The sequence below is a fragment of the Psammomys obesus genome, unplaced genomic scaffold (genome assembly GCF_907164565.1).
Source record: "Psammomys obesus unplaced genomic scaffold, mPsaObe1.curated_primary_1811, whole genome shotgun sequence".
Lineage (NCBI taxonomy): Eukaryota > Metazoa > Chordata > Mammalia > Rodentia > Muridae > Psammomys > Psammomys obesus.
This window is the reverse complement of record NW_026596051.1, coordinates 3,483,870-3,498,927: the sequence shown is the minus strand read 5'-3', so window position 1 is coordinate 3,498,927 and position 15,058 is coordinate 3,483,870. Positions and strand designations below refer to the sequence as shown.

At 36.1% G+C, this 15,058-nt stretch overlaps 1 protein-coding gene across 4 annotated transcripts in view; it reads left to right on the top strand.

Annotated features, from left to right (window-relative positions):
* Positions 1-14,672, top strand: part of Vstm2a (V-set and transmembrane domain containing 2A) — a 32,619-nt gene extending 17,947 nt beyond the window's left edge. The window contains exon 5 of one of the 4 annotated variants that reach the window (XM_055624151.1): positions 14,422-14,672. In XM_055624151.1, the coding sequence (XP_055480126.1) occupies positions 14,422-14,510 (89 nt within the window). In that variant the 3' untranslated portion in view covers positions 14,511-14,672. The other 3 variants (XM_055624150.1, XM_055624152.1, XM_055624153.1) reach the window with 3 other exon arrangements.
* Positions 14,673-15,058: the final 386 nt, after the last annotated feature.

Here is a 15,058-nt window from a genome sequence, read left to right as displayed (position 1 = left end):
ATCTTTTGTAGCCAATTGTAAAATATTTTATTTGCAACTTTTCTGATCAAACAAACTCATGTAGTTTGAAAGCAACTTTCTCATTTCTAGATTGTAAATAATTAATGTGGAAAATGCTACATTAAAAGAGCACTGGATGGAATTATAACTATTAAATATAATAAAAAAATTTGCAGAATTTGAAAACTCTATTTCAAACCATCTAAAATATTATACAGGATTTGGAGCTATGAATTTGTTGGTGCTTTTAATGTTATTGTACTCCCTACCACCATTTAGCTAATATAATTAACATAAAAAGAATGTTTATAATTTAAAGATTCATGCTTTAGTTATCTGAGTGCAAACCAGTAAGATACATTATTATTAAGAAGATGGATACATTTTATATAAATTGGTAAATATTTAAGAAAACATTTTCAGACCACTTACATAGTAATGACCAGAGAAAATTGGAAAATAGCACTTGTACCACCTTTCATTAGGGGCTTAATGATAAACATCACATTGGTATTTCAGGTGATACTTAATGACAAATTATGTTTAGGAGATAGACTAACAGTGTCTGGTACCACATTGTGTTGTTCCCCTGATTTGTCTTAATCAGGAGAAGTTTTAAAAAGTAGTCACATTAGAACCTCTAATAATTTAATGCCTATTGCTAAGAAGATAACCTATGTTATACAAATACCTTACAAAACGTTTTAACTCAGAAAATTTTGAAACAGCTAGGTTGAGGAAAATGTACAAAACCATTAGCATTAAGCTGAAAAAACCCATGCACAAAATCTTACCATTTTGCTTTATGCTGAAGAACTGTAGGCCATGAGACTGATAGTTTCTTTGTCTTGTTGGCACTCGGTGCCCCAATAGTTGCCACATCAAAATAAAAAATCTACTGAGCATCAAAATTTAAATTTTAAGTTCTGAAAAATTATCATTTTCCAAATTATGGTGACATCATTTCAATTTATTTACAAAGATTCCTGAATTTTGAAGTTGTGCCTTGACATCTGTTGCTCTCCATTCTTTTTTTTATTATTATTATTAATTACACTTTATTCATTTTGTATCCCCCATAAGCTCCTCACTCCTCCCCTCCCAGTCCCACCCTTCCCCCCCTTTCTGCATGCATGCCCCTCCCCAAGTCCACTGATAGGGGAGGTCCTCCTCTCCTTCTTTCTGATCTTAGTCTATCAGTTCTCATCAGAAGTGGCTGCATTGTCAGGGTTCTAGGTTATCTCCACTGATAGTCCTTGGTTGGAGTATGAGTTCTTTTACTTCTTTGTTCTGAATTCCTTCCTCATCTTTTTTTTTTAAATTATGAGGAGTTTTTTTTTTTTTTATTTCCTAAGGAATTTACTTTAATGACCTTAAAGATGAGGTCTATAAGAATACAGAAACTATATTAGATGTTCTTTATTTCACCAGTTACTGAGTAATTACCTAAATATTCACTCCAACCCTTCTACTTCATCAGTGCAGGCATTATATCTGCTCTTTGATCACCTCCCTGTGAGGGGAATGCAGCCTTACCAGGCCACAGAGGAAGACAGTACAGCCAGTCCTGATGAGACATGATAAGTCTGATAGAATGAGATGGAAAGGGAGGAGGACCTCCCCTATCAGTGGACTGGGGGAGGGGCATGGGTGGAGCATGGGGTTGAGAGAGGATGAGGGAAGGGCTACAGTTGGGACACAAAGTGAATAAGCTGTAATTAATTTAAAAACAAATATTAAAATAAATTTTAAAAATACATTTCTTTGACCACAGCATTTAGCATTCAGTGATCCTTGAGCTTTGTATTGGTTTCCAAACTCAGGGTCAGTACCCTTGCTGCTCTTAGGTAGTGGACCACGTGATGATAGTTTCTGTCATTACAGTCCAGTGCAAGTTGTTCTGCCATTTTCTCTATTTCATTCCCCACTTTGAGTGCCCTTACTAATCCCTTAGTTAAATTTGGAGCTATTCAATAACCACATGTGTGGAATTTGATTATTCCGAGTCTGAACTGATAGGAACTTCACATTATAGGAAGGTGTGCTAACTAATATTGAAAGCACATATACAGAGAACACAAAATCTAGGAGTACATAGCTTTAAGTATATTAGCAGCATTTACTCATATGCCATGGAATGTAGTATTAATTATATGTGATTGTTACTTATGCATTAAAATTGTTACTAAAGTGTGATAGTCAAACTTCCTTCTTTCAATCCTTCTCTTTATTAACCAGGTCTTATTCTTCTTGCTTTCATTTTGTCAAAACCACATATATTCCTCTCTATTTTTAACAATCAGAATGGAGAAAGTTTAGATTTTTCAGGGATAAAGAATTACCAGATGAAATTATGGGATGCATTAACTGGTCACATCTGAATATCATAACCAGGGATAAAAGTGCCAAAGAAATAATAGATAGTCCTGTCATAATTCATCATGTCATAGTTACAAGATTGACAAGTTCTGGTTTACTTAGAAGAGGGCATCACTACTGAGATGACTTATGTTGGCAGCCTGGAAATTGGCTCAGTAATTGAATACTTCCATGCAAATATAATGAACATGATTCAGGACTATAGAATTGCCTCAGTAGATAGAAGTGCTTCCAATGCTAACATGAAGACCAGTGTTTGAATCCTACATATCCACATAAGCGCCAGGTAGTGTTTGACAGCCTCTTATAATGCCACCACACTAGAACTGGAGACAGGGAAAACTTGGGACAAGTTCTCTCTAGACTAGATGAATCAGTGAGCTCTAGACTGTAGATGGGGACCTTGATTCAATATACAAGTTGGAAAATTATCAAGGAATATGCCCATTGTCAACCACTGGCCTCCACCTGCACATCTGCATGCTGGCTTGCACACATGCACACACACCACACACACACACTGAATACAAAAGATACACAGTATAAAAAGACGTACGTGACCTTGCTTGGAAAGAGGAAACATTCCTCTTACAGAGCCAGTCGTCTTTAGAAAGTAGATGCCTAAAAACATTGAAGTGACTGATTTTCGCAAGAAGAAAGTCTGCAACATTCTGTAGTGACTGGGGTATCATCCAAGTGCCTTGTCATTTAGACCTGGAATGGAGGGGGAATTAAACTTTCTCCCTGATCCTCAGTATAATGCCCTTCAATCAGAATAGTCTTGATGTGCTGACCATAGGAAAGAAAGAAAAGAACCTTAAGTGGCCAACATCCCAGGGCACAGCAGAATCAGAGTGTGTGTTAAGTAAAAATGATACTCACATCTTTATAAAAGCTAGATTTCTCAAAGAAATTGTGACTGGAACCTTAGAATTTCTAATAAAAAGGTATCATTCTTAAAATAATTAGAATAAAATCATACTATTGTTTGATATATCCTCTTAGTAGTGACTTATTACGAGCTAACCTGAATAAAATTTTCTTCAAAAGTTAGCTCAAATTTTCGCAGTCATTTTCACTTCTTAAAGCTGACATCTGTAATAAAGAAAAGCATGTCATAGAGGACTGTCTTCTCAAAGGCAGTAAAAGGAAATGGAGACATTGACTTCTTCACAGACAACAAGTCATCAGACTATTATGGCACTTATCTTGGAGTAGTTCTGGTCATAAGACAGGCATCTCTGATATTCATTCTTGCAAAAACAAATATTCTACAATCTGCTTAGTAGAGCCACACAGAGATAGAATTTCTTTCTTCTTTTTTGTTATTCCTGCTAGTAGGTGGTTAGGGAGATAAAGAAAAGGAAGCTCTTGGGTAGGTTATGTGGAGTACACAACAGAGACTTTCAATAGGTGTGTGTCTTGTTCTTAAACCAAGTAAAAGTCAAATGAGTGCAGGAAAGTAGTGTATAAAAATATTCAAAGTCAAAATAAAGTGGATATTTATGTAAGCTTTGCGTGAATTAAATATTGAAGTGCTTCTCTGTACTTGGTCATTTGATAGTCACAGCTGGTGATATTTCTTCTAAGCCATGAACTTTGCTATTCTTTCAGTACCCATAGCTAACTAATGATGGCATATTCAACACTCAACATATATTCCTCTTGGACTTGGATCAAAACCCTGGGAAAAAGCAATTCTTAGCCAAGTGCTGTCAGAATAATGGTGAACCCACATCTCACTCAAATTCTTAAGAGGCTTTGAGGAAACATTAAAAACAAAATATTTATGATTTGAAAAGTTCAAAACGTTGTGTAATGTGTTATCTGATACATTATAAAGAGCTAGCTAAAGTTTACTTAGGATGAGGAGATGTTTCCATATCCAGTATTTATCAAGTCATAGATAGAGAAAAGTAAAATGTGTGAGAGATAGGTTTGTCTCTTGGGCATACTCTTCTTTCAAATGATGACCTAATAAAGGTGGAAGTCTTGAAACACTGTCACTGTCTCAGGGTTCAGTCAGGAGCATCTCAGGATCTTTGATGACTCTGTGCTTGGACTTCATGTTTATGCCTTTGCCCTACCTGTGTAACTCAGAGTGAGGGAATACTTTCTGTCACCAGGTATTGCTTTCTTAATCTGTGCATTAAGCATCTGGGATGGCTCTGAGGAATAAGACTGTGTCTACAAATGATTACTGTGTTGATACACACTAGTTCTCACATGCACCTTAGTTACTTTGTAAATCACAAGCATAGCTAGAAGTGCAGTACACATAGCTGCTAAATGGAATGTATGGGGAGAGCTAAATTCTTCCATGTGGTAGAGGAGCATGGCAAGGAGCAAGAGGAAAGAGGCAATTTAGCTGCTGCCACAAACTCAATAAACAAGGGGAAGATGGAAAATGAGTCTCCATGAGTATGATTTCTGCTGATGACCTGGGACAGAGCATAGCTATTGGGACAGATGATATTAGAAGGAGGTGGCACATATAACCATTTCTGGCTCAAGTGAGAAAGTTGTCAAGTATTGACTGCCAAGCTTAGATTTTTTGTTTATTTAAAAAGTAATCAAGTGAAATTTCTATTATGCTATTTGAGAATGATGATGATGGTGATGATGTTGATGAAACTGCTGAGGCTTTCCTTCATTGTTCCTTGGCAAGACTAATTTCTAACACTCTTGAGAATTGCATGCTTGTCTGCATCTCTGGAGACAGTGTTAAAACCATGAGGACTCAAACAAATAGGAGCCAGGCTTTTTCGCAGACTTTTAAGACTTCTTAGACACCTCTTTCCTATTTACATTAGAAAAAAAAATATCTCCACTAGCTTGCATAAGTATAGAAATTACACCCAAGAGTTCCCTGGAAACAAATTTAAGGATTGAGGGGTAGGGGGGATGGGGTAGCTACAAGACAAGGGACATACCTTCTGAACCTAGAAGAAAATATGACCTCTCTTAAACCACACATACTACCTTCACATTTTCCTCCAGCAGTTACATAATAGTATCTCTCTTCATGGAGTATTTTAGAGTAAGAAGTTTAAAATCTCAAAAGACTTTTTTAAAATGAACAGTATGCTTAAAAACTGCTTAAAAGAATTCAGTTCTTCGCTTTCAATGGATTAATGGTGTGGTCAGTGAGATAATATATAAAGAAAATTTATTGCAAAATATGTTAACTATGGGAAGACACAAAAGAAGCACAACCAAAATACTTGAAACATTCAGAAGAGAGAGAGTACCATCCTTTGGAGGAAAAAGATACAGTGGACAGCAGGTCATTTGAGGGCAATGACTGCTTAAATGTATAATAATTTAGGGCAAGTAATTGGTAATATGGTTAACCTGAGGATAAAAACTAAATAAATAAAACAAAATAAATAAACAATAAGTAAAATAAAGTAGGTGACTCTATTCTAAGGCAGATCTGGCTTAATAATTTGAAAAAGCCAAATAATAATAATAATAATGCATGCATAAGTAATTTTAGAAACCATACTAAGTAAGTGTCTCATTTGAAATCTTAGAAGTGAATGACAACAGAAGTTTGAAGGACTTGTGACTGCAGCTTAGTTTATTGTTCCACAAAAGTGAAGTGTTTCTGTATGGAAAAAAAAGAAGAGTACCTGAGGAGTTGCTGGTTTGTTCTTGATGAAAAACAATTCTTTTGATATTTCTATGTAATAAACAAGAGTGTGTGGGCTGACAATATTGTTTACTGAAAATAGTTTGAATCTTAATGAAAACAGTGATGTTGGTAACTTGGTACAATTGCCTAAAACAAATTACAACAGTTTAGAGCCTCAAATTTCACCAAGGAGTCCGTCTCTCTTCACTCAAGACACAAATAAAAACCACAAAGAAATGAAAATCACTCAATGATGTGATGAAACAGGATGTGGAATTTGCCACATAGAACAAAGTCTTAATGATTGTCCTGTCACAAATGAACTCATCTAATGTGCTAGTGAATGCATACAAACAGAGTGGATGAAAGATTCCAACCTGGGAAAAAGAAAGTTCTGTGTTCCAATGGTGGATTGTGCATCTGAGGGCAATTCAAATTTCCAGTGGTTTTCAAATATTCTCAACGATGTAAGACTGGGTTATTACTTTTCCTGTTAAAACATTCATGTAAATTATGCTTTAACTTGCACATGCTAGACATATGGCAGGAAATGCTGAGTCAAGATGAAGCAGCTGTTGTTTTATTAGTGTGTTAGAGAAATGCTGGGGCAGCCATGTTCTAGAAAGGGTAGATCCAAGAAGGGAGTATCGAAAAACAGCAATTTCAGTTAGAAACCAACTTCTATCACTCACCCTGAGAAGAAAACTGCTACTTCACAAAATAACTCCCAAAGTGAAATATTTCCCAAAGTTTATTACTTTCATCATTTTTAAAACTTCTCTTGGTTGCATATATATGTGTGTCAAATCAAGTGCAATCAGCAATTAAGAGAACTGTGTAATATTGTGTCTTTTCCTTTCTGTCAAATAGTCTTCCTTCAAAATCTAACATGAATACATGCTTAGTTGCAAATAGTCTAAAAAGACACATGTTTTCTTTGTATGATCTCTGTACTTAGAGCCCCATGGGGGTTAAGAGTAACTTTTGGGTCTCTGAACTTTTTCACACAAGTTGAATGCAGGGCACTTCCTGGGTCTCTAGTCCTTAGGTTGATGGAAGGAGATATTGGGTAACATACACAGGCTACCTCCCAGAAAAGCGAATCAGAGTCAGTACCAAAGCAACTTGACAAAAAAATCAGGTGTGGGTCTTTCAATGGACCATTCCAAATCCTCACATGTTTACTCTACAGCAGTTCTTTGGGTACGTCAGTTTCTCTCATTGTAATTAAGGAGCCAACCTGGTATAGCTGAAATGTTGAAAAGTTTGAATTCTCATACTTTTCCTGTCCCAATTTCTTATAACCATTCAACTAAACAAACAAAGAACATTTGTGTCCCTCATTTACAAGTAGTTACTCATATGTCATTATGGGTAGTTGATTGGATAATAAAGGAAGAATTGTGAAAACACCATTTTATCCCCTGCCCACCATACAAAACTAGTTTTAGAGCTTGTTCATTTACTGACATCTAGCTCTTCCTCGTCTTGAGGGATAGAATCTTGAGAATGGTCACACTCTGAAAGTAGTCACCAAGAGGCAGCAGCGTCCAACAGTCCTGAGCACTGAACAGAGCAGTGCCCTCAAGAATAGGGTTTCTCCTGGACCTTTACACTAACACACTAGTGAAATAGGGAGTGTCCTCTCAGGGACAACCAAATGACCTTGAAAGTGATATTCACCCAGTTTCTTAAGGGAAAACGTGTTTGGATTCGTTTGCTCTCAGAGTTCCCAGCCGTGGGACGGCATTGTTTGAAAACAGACACCACCAGCTTCTTGGGACTGAAATGTTTTGTATGTGTTATTGTTTGCAGTGCATGCCAAGACATTCATGAGCACCAGAGCCAAGCTGGCGAGCTAATTAAATATATATATGTATATGTTTAAAACAGCCTAATAAGGAGCATTGGAAATCTTCAAGATGAGCGAATATCTTATAACTTCTTCCGCAGGTGCGAGGATAGCTACAAGCCATGGACTTTCTGTCCTGCTTCTTGTTTGTGGCTTTGTGAAGGGTGCTTTGCTTTAATCTAAAGTGCTGACTTTTTTCCAATATCACTTTCTCTTCTTAAAGCAAAGAGCAAATCGCCTGTAAAATCTACGGAGCGGACAGCAAAGTTGACCCTAAACGCCAAGCACCATTCCGCACCCCTCTACTCTAGTTACCTACACAAGGAGCGTCAGCTTCCGGAAGCATAAATGAAGAGGCTATCATGCTTTATTGATAGTATTTTCTTTGGGAAGTCGCTGATCTTTTATTTCAAGAGAATTAATGTGACGTGATAGAACATTTTCTAATAACAAGATCAATTTTTTTCTTTTATTGCAACAAATAAGATCTACATTTCACTGATTGTTCAGGAGTTGGCCTGAAAGTCATCGGTATAGTAAATATTTCCATGGATTCTACCGTTTTCCTACCAAGGGATACCTAATCTGCAAGAATCAAACAAAGATGGAAAGCCTAAGAAACACAAACTATCTTTGAACAGCACCCCAGCTGGGGAGAAAAACAAAAACAAAAAGCAAAATGCTGGACACTGCAAATTAAAAACAGACAACTTTATTTTACATAAGAAATAATCAAAGAAAGTTTTTTTTTTTATTTAAACTTCTTTTTTGCCCCGTGGAATTTACCTTGGAGTTTCCCTTCTTTTCCTTGATTGCTGTTCTTGTTCAATGGTGGCAAGTGCCAATTATGGCTAATCCTTGTCAATCTTGGGAGGTTTATATTCATACATATTGACTGTGCTATATTTCAATGTGTTTTAATTCATTTTGCAGTTTCTGTATATGCAAACCTGGCAAATCCTGTAAATTGCTTATAGTGTGTGTAGTATGACTTCAAGGTAGATAGACTATGACTTTCATGCAAGCTGACTTTCTTCATTCTATATACAAATATACACATGAGCATATATTAGGCCACAAACTTCTTTTCCAAAAGCATTATTTTTTATTTGTAACTCACATATTGTGTGGATTTTTGTAGTGTGTTTCTCTGTTCCACTGGTTCAACAGCTATAGTTTGTCTCTGTTGTCCTCTGCTTCCTTCTGGAAAATGCATATTTTTAAATTGTGTATGTCTCTGATAGATGAATTAATTTTGTTGTATGTATGCTATGTTGGAATTTGCTGCATTCTTTTGTATGTGTGTTTATTAAGGTTTGGGGATCTTGAGTCTGAAGAATGCACATCCTGCTTTGATAGATCTCTCTGTGTTATCAATATTCTATCTCGAAAAAAAGAATGAAACCAAGTGGGGAGGCTGAAGAAGACATTTTGACTCCCCAAGGTCCTGGAAGAGTACTTCACAGTCTGACTAAATAATGCTGCTTCCAGTGTTCTTCAAAAAATTCTGTAGCTTTGTCATTCTGTTATTTGCTGCTAATTATATTTTAATGTCTACTAATTAAAAATTAAAATGTGATTGTTGGCTGAATACAATATGCAAATACTGCAAATCCCAGACTGAAAAAGATAGGTGTTCAATCTTGACTCATTAATTGTAATTTTAAATATTCCATTATTATTTTTGACTTTATGGTATTTTGTTTAGACCCATTCTAAATAAATCTTTATCTGGCAAAGAAAGACAAAGCAATCAATATATTCCTGCTTACAATATGGAAGAGTTATAGCCTGAGAAAGAATATATCCAGAGAGTCATCCTAAGAGATTCTTTTATTTTTATTACAAAACCATAACACCATATAAGTAGGAATGGTCCATTCCCAATACAAGGTCCTAAATTGTAACTTGAATGCAATGAGTACCTTTGCTTTTCTAAAGTAAAGGACTGGACTTTGCCATCCACTTATAAGCAATGTGCATAGTTTCATAACATTCTTGACATTCTTTTAAGAAATGCTAAAAGATTTTATGCTAAATATTTTCTTGCCAATTTTCTTGTTTCATTTGACTCAATACTTCATTCTAATGAGAAATAAAGGTTTAATTATGATACTTTATTAACATATAAATGTTTTTTCTTTCAAAGTTAAATATCTGAAAGTTGTATAAAATGATAGGTAAATATTACCAGTTCAGTCTCTTTGAGCTTTAAGAATTCCGTAGATTATGGCATATATTGAAAGTCAATCAAACTGAGAAAAACCATGATGCATTATATTTTTACTTCATGTTCAGAATATGATATCAGCCAGTTCTACAGCAAGCCATAGTTGTACCTAGATCAGTAATGTTCACCATTCTTGTGATAAAAGAGCCTACGTTAGTTTAGGAAGAATGCTCACTATGTTCATTATATCAGTGTCCAAAATAATATAGACCGGCTAATCACCGTGTGACCAAATTCTAGCACACCTCCCACTTTGTAAAAAGAGTATGGCATACTATCTGTTTGCTCCAAACTCAGAAAGAGTATGGAATTTTAACTATTAAACCGAAAATACAGTGTATCAACGGGACCTTCTAAACATTTGTATACTGTATTATATTCCTTCGAGGCTATAACTTTTTATGTAGCCATGGCTATGGAATTGAATAGAAAGGCAAAAGTAAAGTATCTGTCTTTTTCAACATTGTTTCCAAGGTTATATACTATCTTTTATGAGAGAATTATAGAAAGCTGAAATTGCTTTAAGTTAGATACTTTGATTCTTAAAGACTTATAGGAAGTTTAAAAAGCAAAGGATGCAAATAAAGATACTCCTGAATAAAGTACAGTAATAGAATTCTCTAAAACAGAGGCTGCAATTTGAGTTAGTAAGTGAGCTTCATAGAGGATATGAACCAGCTCTGTTTACAGTCAACCCTACAGCAAACTGTAGCAACTATCTATGTGGCATTTGTGCTGTGTTAGGCATAACAATTAGAGATGATTTAAAGTCAAGAAGCTATGTAGACCGTGTTCTAATACTATGCCATTTTATCTGAGAGACTTGAGTACCCACAGTTTGATAGCCCGTGACTGGTTTGTACAGCCATCTAGCTACAGATGTTATGGGAGAGTGATACATGTACGGTTTTGCAATATTCACTTTATGGAGATGGTCCTGGGGATGCATTAATTTTGAAAAGTTACTTAATTGTGGTTTTTCTCACATGAGAAAGAAATACAGAAATGGTTTTGAGAACCTAAGAAGTTCTTATTTTTATGTGTTTGAAGTTTTTTACCTAAAAGTTCTCAGAAACAAGATGTGTTCAGATAACTATATTAGTATACATATATACACACATACTTGGCAAATGAAACATTTTTAAGCCTAGAAAATTTTAATGTATTACACATGAGATGGAATAATTGAATAATATTTATTTACTTTATACAGCAAATGCTAACAAAAAAAGACATGGTGATACACCTTTGTAATCTCAGTATTAAGAAGATTGGAACAGGAAAATCATGAGTTCAAGTCCAACCTGTCTACATGCTGAAATCCTGACTCATAAATAAAATAAAATAGGCTAGTTTAATTTTGCACAAAATATACAGATACTATTCCTGTATCAACTCTATATAGAAAACAAAAAATTGACTATAGTGTTAATTTGTATAAAAATATTAATAAGAGGTAAATGCAATCTTTACTGGGAAAATACATATACTGATGATTGTATCTTTGAATTAAGACTATGAAGCTAAAAATATGAGTGCACTAAGTTTCAAGTATTTATACCAACCAATTTTATTTTTAAAACTGTTCATTAGCAAAGGGAGCACTCTGCCATTCAGGAAATGTAAAGAGTGAAGCATGTCAGCCATGAATTAGATAAGGTTTTTCCTTTTATGTAGTGAGAAACAATAGAAAGTATTCAAAAGCAATAAAATATATGATACCAATAAATTCTATGGAAACACAATAAGAGGAGAAAAGGTGAGTGACTGGGAGGGCAGAGAAGATTACTCTTGGGATGAAGTCTTGCAGTCCTAGATGATAAGAAGCAGAGGATTCCTGTCTTCAGGGAGAGGGAGAAGCAATGCCAATCTCCTGAAGCAAACATCAGGTAGAGTTGTACAAGGTCTAGGCTGTGAGAAGGGGCAGAGAGCAGGGAGGGGTAGGGAAGGACATGAAGGAGAGCATTAGGCAGGATTAGGCAAAGGCAAGGAATCTTCACAGGGTTCTGAGCCCAGAAGAACAAACAAAGCAGAGCTGGAGCTTGCAAAGATACTGGTTAGAAGTTTTATTCTGTTCTCAGGAGTAGGGCTTTTTCTGCCATCCTGAAGCTTATTCCCAGTTTATCATATTAGCACCTCTCTTGGGGAACAGGACTGAAGTTTCCGAATTAGTTTTAGACTGTGTGTGTGTGTGTGTGTGTGTGTGTGTGTGTGTGTGTGTGTGTGTGAGTGTGTGTGTGTGTGTGTGTGTGTGTGTGTGTGTGTGTGTTGTGAGAGGGAGATGTATAGGCATGTGTGTGTGTGTGTGGTGTGTGTTCATGTATGCCTGTTGAGAACAGAGGATGGCTGCAAGTCCTGCTCTGTCATTCCTCACATTATCCCCTGAGGCAGAGTCTCTCTCTCTGAAACTGGAACCAGGCTGGAAGATAGCAGACCCAGGAATTCTCCCCTCTCTTGTGTTTACAAGCATTCTCAGCCATGTCTGTACTGTGTAGCATGTGATTTTACCCATGAATCATCTCCCAAGTCCCAAATTGGTTATATTTTTATACTGATATTGTGGGGATTCAGGAGATATGAGACATTAGCATATTTGAATGCCAATATAAAGTTGATGTTTTCATGGTTATATCAGGTGATTGAAAAGATAATTGGGACTGTTTGGAATATAGTAATGAACTAGTTACTGGAACTGCATATGTAACTTAAAATAAAAGCATGGGTAATTTGCTCACCCTCTAGTTTTAAGTTACCTGCCATCAACCATAATTTGAAAATAGTAAATGTAAAACACTGAAACAATCCATGAGCGTTAACGTATATGTTATGCTTATTAGTGTAATAATCTGCACCTCGCTCTATGAATCAGTTTCTTTATTAAAGAAATACATACTATATACCCATGAGGCACACAGCATCCAACCCAGTTAGCAGACGCATTGTTGCGGCATCCTGGGCCTAACAGTCAAGGGACTACTCTCTCAATAGACGTAGTGTAGCAATTCAGCTATGGCAAAGAGAAGCTGTGAAATGCTCACTTTAAGGAAAAAAATAAAAGTTAAAAAAAGAAAGTTCTCAACTACACCAAAGGTGAGTACATAGAGGAAAAAGAAATAGTATATAAAATATGTGTACTACCCGTGACATCAGGCAGCCATGGGGCGGGGCGGAGCATAGTCATCTCCGCTCTGAATAAGACGGAAGAGACTACATTATTCAAATGGAAAAGGCAAAAAAATGGGAAAAGCAGACACTAAAGACTTTTTTTTAGGCAGGGAGAGAACTGATCTTACCACATGCCCTTGCGTACATATACACACAAGCTTATTTTTTAAAATCAGAAACTAAAACCTCAGAGCTCTACACAGTATAAATCCCGGAAGACAGCAAATTGAATGGTTAGGTGCTTTGAGTGCTAGCAGGTGTGTCATTGCATGCCTGTAGGCTGAGGCAGGACGATAACAAGACAATGGCAAGCCCAGGCCTGAAAATTAGAACTTTGTCTAAATAAATAAAATAAAAGGTCACAGTGTTTCCAGTGGGAGATTTTGTCTCAAAATCATCTTAAATTGTGTTATATTTTCACTTTTGAAACAATAAAAAATCATTCTGAAGTAGACAAGGTTCTTTGAAAAATAAGATATAGTACGGACTCTTGTAAGATTTATTTTTATTTTAATTATGTATGTGTTTTTATGTCTGTACATATGAGTGAGGATGCCCATGAAGAATAGAAAGAGGTCTTTAGACCTTCTGGAGCTTGGGGTCCAGGTGGTTGTCAGCTACCAAACAAGGGTACTGAGCACCGAACTCAGGTCATCTGCAATAGCTCTACACATGATTAACTCTTGAGTCATCTTGCCAGCAAGCAATGCTGTGTGGACACGTACAAGCAACGCTTCCTTATGTCCCCAACTACATCTATAAACATAAAGTTATAACTGCATATGAATAATATAAAGTGTATACCATAGGAAATTTGAAATTATGTTTATTATAAAGAATAATAAAGTATTTTCTTATATTTCACTGTATATGAAAGGGTTTGCAAAAGTATACCATTATTTTGTTCATGCATTTTACTATTTTTATTTTTGTTCTGTTTTATTTCACACTGATTACAGCACATTAATTTGACTTTCCAAATATAGTCTAAAAAAACAATCACAACTATATTTATTCCAAAGAACAATTAAATGCTAATATAATATAAACTCACATTACATAATTAAAAAGTGGCTAATCAGGGATGAACCAGAGACGAGGACATGCTCTCTGTCCTAGTGATATGATCAGCATTAGGGATCTTCTGTATGTCTGCAGTTTGCTTCGTCTGGATTCTGTTCCTGGCTGCTAAGCGAAATCTGCTTGTCAACAGACATCTCTTCTGTGAAGATCTGAGAAGCACCTGAGCACCTCAGCACTCACGTCAGGTTCCATGTTGCTCCTGTTGCCCAAGGACAAGGAAAGAGGCATAGAAATTGATGATGAGTCACTCCATTGACTGAGTTTGAGTGGTGGAATGAATGTGGAGACTTAAAGGGAGGAGAAGGATGCCTTTCTCCAGTCCTCACTTGGTTTGGTTTTATGGCCTAATAAAAATCCTCCATTCCTTGAGAGCAGGGGTCTCAACATTATGATAAAATTATACTCCAGCACCAAAGTCATAATGAAGTTATAGCCCCATCTATATTCATCACCACAGGCATTCCATGAACCTAGAACACCATTTGGAAGAAAGTTCCTATCCTAAAAATATTTTGGACATTCTAACAGGAATATTTCTGTCAGCCTTACTTCAAATTGAACCTTTTAAAAAAAATATGAGAAAGAGAGAAATGTCTACATCTTACTGGGTTCTCAGACCATGACTGTGGACTCTGGGGCACTCTATTCAGCATGACTTAGGAGACATGTGAGCAATAGAGTATGAGAGTCATTATGGGCCTGAGGAGGCCAC